General features: G+C 40.2%; 1 protein-coding gene across 1 annotated transcript in view; it reads left to right on the top strand.

Annotated features, from left to right (window-relative positions):
* The first annotated feature begins 546 nt into the window (after window positions 1-546).
* Window positions 547-6,000, top strand: part of LOC135522862 (LIM zinc-binding domain-containing Nebulette-like) — a 74,682-nt gene continuing 69,228 nt past the window's right edge. The window contains exons 1-2 of the mRNA XM_064949499.1: window positions 547-868; window positions 2,099-2,193. Coding sequence (XP_064805571.1) covers window positions 800-868; window positions 2,099-2,193 — 164 coding nt within the window. The 5' untranslated portion in view covers window positions 547-799. The remainder of the gene's footprint in view (window positions 869-2,098; window positions 2,194-6,000) is intronic.

The raw sequence follows: 6,000 nt of genomic DNA, 5'->3' as shown, positions 1-6,000 counted from the left end.
AAACAAAAGCCTCAGTATGGGATCCTTTGATCTTCTTCCCACTGAATTTGTTATGTAATGCTGCCAGTCTCTTTGTCTTCACACAAATTACCATGGGACATTTTCTGCCTGTGCTCATCTTTCAGTTGTGCTGCTGGTCCACAGATTTAGGATTGTCATGGATGATGTAAACAAAAAAAGGATGGTTCTACAGAGAATTATGAGTCTTTTTTAAATGAAAAGATTGCAAAGTAAGAGATCTAGAATGAAAGATTGTAAAGATAACCGTTCATGTGATGCTTGGTCATTGACACAACATAAACAAGTCAAAATTGCTTATCTTTGGTTGCCTATGACAACAATTTTAGCCTACCCATCAGCTTTCAACAGAACATTAAATTGAATAGGCTTATGTTGAATTTCATTTGCTGCTTAGTTTGATCTCTCTCTCTCTCTCTCTCTCTCTCTCTCTCTCTCTCTCTCTCTCTCTCTCTCTCTCTCTCTCTCTCTCTCTCTCTCTCATAAGGAACGCAGGAACATCATGTGGTCCTGGCTTGGCGCTGGCGCTGAATCAAGCAGCTTGGATCGTGGTAGGTGCTGTGTCACACAAGCAGCCACAGTTTACGTCTGTTCAATTGTAATGCGGCATCCACTCAGGACAGGATAGTGACTGTGCGAACTCTGAGAGACGCGCTACTTTGTTTATTTCTACCGACTTGACCTCGGGATGTGAAGTAAAGCTGTTACCAGCTTTCAAATAACTATTTTCACATTAATACATTTGATTTATTGTCGCGGGGAATAAGACGCATATTTGAAAATGAACCCTCCGTGTGCGCGCTGTGGGAAAATTGTCTATCCGACGGAGAAAGTCAACTGCCTTGATAAGGTGAGATAATCATATGAGTGCATTGAAATTGTGATAATGTCTATATCAGAATTGACTACAGTTTATTTCAGCAGCCCGTTGGTGGATTTTTAAAAACTTTGATTCAAACTTCTCTTTGGCCACATCTAATTATACAGAACAACGAGTGCACTGCTAAGCACGCAACCAGAATGAATAGCCTACATTTGACTATACCAAAAGTTTTTTTAGTGTGGTTTTGCTTAGCTTGTGTTACTCTCATGATATGTGTATTATAATAGCATATCTATTGTAGTATACACTCTCAGAAAAGGTTCCATCTCATATGGGGAAAGCTGAAGAACCATTTTAGGTTCTAGATAGCACCTTTTTTTCTCCTAAGAGTGTTGGAGGATATTGATCATCATATTGACATGACAAGGGGATGGGATAGCCTACAAGTTGACCCTTTATCCCATGAAGGACATATTCTCAGATTTGCTCAATAGGGAATGACTGGCATTTTCTTGCATCTGATCCTTTAATTTCTTTTTACCTGCTCTTCCTTTTTGTGCACTTGAACAAAATATGAATTCTGGTTTATTGTTGAATGTGGCCTACAACTAGTTAATGATCGATTTAATAGCCACTTTGCATTATTTACACTTGCACTTTGCATTATTTTTTGTCTGTCAGACCTAGGTCTATACTACCACTTCTACTACTACTACTACTACTATTACAGTTTAATAATAAAAAGGTCCTTTAGGAGTGAGCGTCTTATGTCGTAGTTGTCAAACCCAACCCCTTTATCTTGACCCCTTTTGTAAACCATCAACCCTTGGCTCTACTTTTTCCGCAGGCCTGCCCATTACCTAAACCCCAAACCCTTGTCCTGGCCATATGGCCCTATGGAACCGATGTGGCCCACTTTCTGAGGAAGTGATAATAGAAATCTGGAATATCGGTCATCTCTGCGCCTCTCAACTAATTGAGGGGTGGCAGGTAGCCTAGTGGTTAGAGCATTGGGCCGATAACCAAAATGTTTCTAGATCAAATCTCGAGCTGACAAGGTACAAATCTGTCGTTCTGTCCTTGAACAAGGCGGTTAACCCACTGTTCCTAGGCGATCTTTGTAAATAATAATTTGTTCTTAACTGACTTGCCTAGTTAAATTAAAAATAAAAGCCATTATTCATTCACAATGATCAGATTTGAGCACCAGTGCAAGGTCAAACTGACTTGAAATATAATTTGTGTTTTCTTTTCCAGAATTGGCATAAAGGATGCTTCCACTGCGAGGTGTGTAAGATGACTCTGAACATGAAGAACTACAAAGGCTACGATAAGAAGCCCTACTGCAATGCGTGAGTGTCATTGCTATAGCTAATTATTTTATTTGGTTTTAGGGCTTGTCAGGGGTCCTAAATAGTTTTGTTGATTAAGTGGTAGATGTAGCGTATGGACACATGGGAATTAATGGGCAATGCATGTATAGTGTAGGTGATTTGGAATCATGCTCTCGGAAGGCGTTGGGTTGGTGAGCTTGAAACCCAGGTTCAATTCCCACCGGTTACACATGAACATAGAAAATGGAGGTGAGTCCAGATGAGAATTTCCTAAAAAAGTCAATGTTACAGTACAGGAGAGAGTTCATGCATGTGAGAGAAAAGGCCTTGTCCTCGTCTCCAAAGCCTGGGTGATCTACCAGTAATCTCAAGCTTGTTACATCTGAAACACACACATGATGTGTCTGGTTTTCCCTGGCTCTTCTTTAGGGCAAAGCTCTCAGATGAGAAATAAAAGAGTAGGCTGGAGACTGGCCTGTTGCATAGAAGGACCTAGTTTCCATGTTGTTCTATCAGAGAGCACAACAAGTCTATTTCAGTCCCCCAGCATGAAAGGAGCTGGAGAGCCAATGCTTCTGCCTAGTTTTCTGCTTTGTGTTTCTCTTTACCATTCAGAAAACAGCCCTTGGCTTATAACAGGCTCTTGTAGCACACGATTCATACACAGGGAGGGAAAGAGGGACGGATGGATGGATGGAGGGAGGGAGGGATGGAGGCAAGAAAGGGAGTGATGGATGGAGGGAGGAAGGAAGGAAGGAAGGAAGGAAGGAAGGAAGGAAGGATAGATGGATGGTAGGGAGGGAAAGAGGGATGGATAGAGGGATGGATGGATGGATATACACACAATTACATGAGTGCAATTACTGTTTCTTCTTTCTATATAAAGCACAGCCCATGTGCTTGGTTACCTCTACCAAGCTCTTGTTCAAAACTGCAGGGTTACCTCTAACATGCTCTTGTTCAGAACTGCAGGGTTACCTCTACCAAGCTCTTGTTCAGAACTGTAAGGTTACCTCTACCAAGCTCTTGTTCAGAACTGTAAGGTTACCTCTACCAAGCTCTTGTTCAGAACTGTAAGGTTACCTCTACCAAGCTCTTGTTCAGAACTGTAAGGTTACCTCTACCAAGCTCTTGTTCAGAACTGCAGGGTTACCTCTACCAAGCTCTTGTTTCAAACTGCAGGGAAGGGGAGTATGCACGCCCACTTAGCTGAACAAGTAATCCGCTATCCTTGTATTGTTATTGATAGGGTTGTGTGTAAAGGTGGTCCATACCACTCTTGCCAATGAGCAGATTCATTGTAGCCTTCATTTGAACAATATATACGGCATATACAATATATATTTGCTGCATTAGAAATGCCCAAACTGTTTTTCATCAAAGTCTTGTTTTATGTAATTTCAACATATTTGTTTAGAGAAGTCCCCAAGAAAATACTGTGTTATAGAGCCATACAGGTGAGTGTACCGAAACACAGCCTCTAAGTCTGCAAACAGAACACACTTTGTCCTACCCTCCTCACACACCCAATAGCATTTACTTTATGGCTGCTTTGGGTGAAAATGACTCTGACTTTTAGGGCCATAAAGCTGTTTCTTCTCCCAGTGGGGGAGACTAATACTTTGTTTCACCCAAGCCCACCTATTTAATTATGATACTATACCTCTCCATAGCCTCTAGAAGCCTTTAGTGTTCTGACTATATTCCCTACGTGACGTGGCCAATAGAAAGATCATAGCAACGGATGTTGAACTGTGCCTGAAAACAAACAAATGTTGTGTATGTCTGTGCATGACACACTTTGTCATGGTGATTAGTGTCAGTGAAATGAAGCTGTTACTCAATATGTTGGAGTGGTTCATTATTTTAAGCATCACCCCCACGGTTTCTAAACCTTGGGTCAGTACCTTAAAGGTTCTTATAATAGCCAAAGTTCTTGGGACTCTCTCTTTCTCTCTTTCTCTCTCTCTCTCTCTTTCTCTCTCCTCTTTTACTCACTATTTCACTCTCTCAAACTTTTGGGAAAAAGTAATGCTACTTAGCCTTTGACGTCCAGGGTAAAGCTTCTCTTCCAGAGTCTCGGGACAGAATCTACTAAATTGCAAGAATGGATGCTTTTCCCACTGGCTTCCTCTGTGTCTAGGTATTATAAGCCCTTGGTTTCTCTAGTATCTCCCTATATGCATGCATATGTTTGTCGCGTTTTAGGTCATGATGGGTTGTAATAAACTCTCAAATCTTACAGGTTGTGCATTGCATTTACATTTTCGGCATATTTTAGTCTCATACCGAGTGACTAACAGTCAGTCCTGGGTTGGTATGAGACCCAGGAGTCACTCACTCCAGCGTTCACCTCTGCTTAAGCGTAGGTCAAGGAATACTGCGAGGTTAATTACATGTCAGGGGATGAGAAAATATATCATCTGCCATTCCTGGCTCTTTTAAATGAAGCTGTGTGACACTGAGTTCCCAGTTCATCATTCATATTTAAGCATCCACTCCTGCATAGCATTATTGCAGTGGAGAGGAAGGCTTATGTTCAGTCATGCCAATTCCATCTTTTAAATGCAAATTTCTCTATAAAATATTTATATTTAATTAACATCTCTTTTTAAGTTAGAATAATTAGATCATGTTATGTAATCTGACTTCTCAATAGAAAGTGGTGATGCAAAGATGAATCCCATTTCCGAGTCTGTCTGGTGTACTGTGCCTTATAGTTTTAAACCAAACCAAATATTGTATTTCCATAATATATTTTTATTTAATGCCTGCAGTACACCATAACTCTACCATATGAGCCAGTGATAATTGAATATCAATTGTATGAGAATGGTGATGATGACATTAGTGATATTCAACTACTGCCATTGAGGGATATGACAAATGCCCCAAAAGTAGCATTTCAAATTTCATTGTTCACCACACATACAGGAGTTGACAATGCCATTTGTCATGCAGACAAGAGATATGAGGGGAACTTATGTAACTCTCTGACTAATCTTTTATGAGAGAACCCAGAACTGAAAAGCTGTGAAAAGGCAGAGATCTGAGTATCTTTTAGAGAAGATACGCTCCAGAATGTTATGCATGAATAGTTGAACAAATGAAAGCAAAGCCATTAGTTATATGTTGCATCAAAGTATGTGATTTTGACCCAATTAGGTATTTGATCAAATACAGCCAAGTTGCTCTTTATTTATTTGATATTATCCCCCCAATCTCTGTCACAAAGCTTTCCTGCTGCACAAGGGGTGCATCTCAATAGTCAAAAGAGTCATCCTCACCTCATCTCTTTTCCTCTACTTATTAAACTAACATGCTGCTAAATGGAATATATATTATTATTATTATATAATATAACATCAAAGAATGAGACCGGTGAAAGCGATTTCCGGTCATTCCATTCTAGCATCCTCCATATTGCTATACAACTATCTTTTCAGATCAGCAAAGATGAAGGAAAGGAGACAAGGAGAGAAAGCCACTTAAGACAATTGAGAAACACCTGGGGACTAAAATAAGTACCAGTGAAGTGGCTCTCTTGATGGCTGAGCTCAATGTTCAGAGAGTCTATATAATAGAGTGCTGTATCGTGTTCATTTGGATTACTGAGGCCTCAGCTCATTAAAGCAACACCTAATGCAAAACCATCCAACAGCCCAGAAAACATCAGAGACGCAGGCTCAGCGCTCTCCTATCTGTGTGAAATTCGAGAAAACAGGTGACTAGCGAGCCATTGAAAAGGAAGGGTTTGAAAATGAGTTTTTTAATCTACATATGTAGAATCTTAATTTGACCAGTTTCTTACAGCATGAAAATAAT

The sequence above is a fragment of the Oncorhynchus masou genome, chromosome 30, assembly GCF_036934945.1.
Source record: "Oncorhynchus masou masou isolate Uvic2021 chromosome 30, UVic_Omas_1.1, whole genome shotgun sequence".
Lineage (NCBI taxonomy): Eukaryota > Metazoa > Chordata > Actinopteri > Salmoniformes > Salmonidae > Oncorhynchus > Oncorhynchus masou.
Note: the sequence above shows the minus strand (reverse complement) of the source record. Positions and strands in the feature narration are given on the sequence as shown.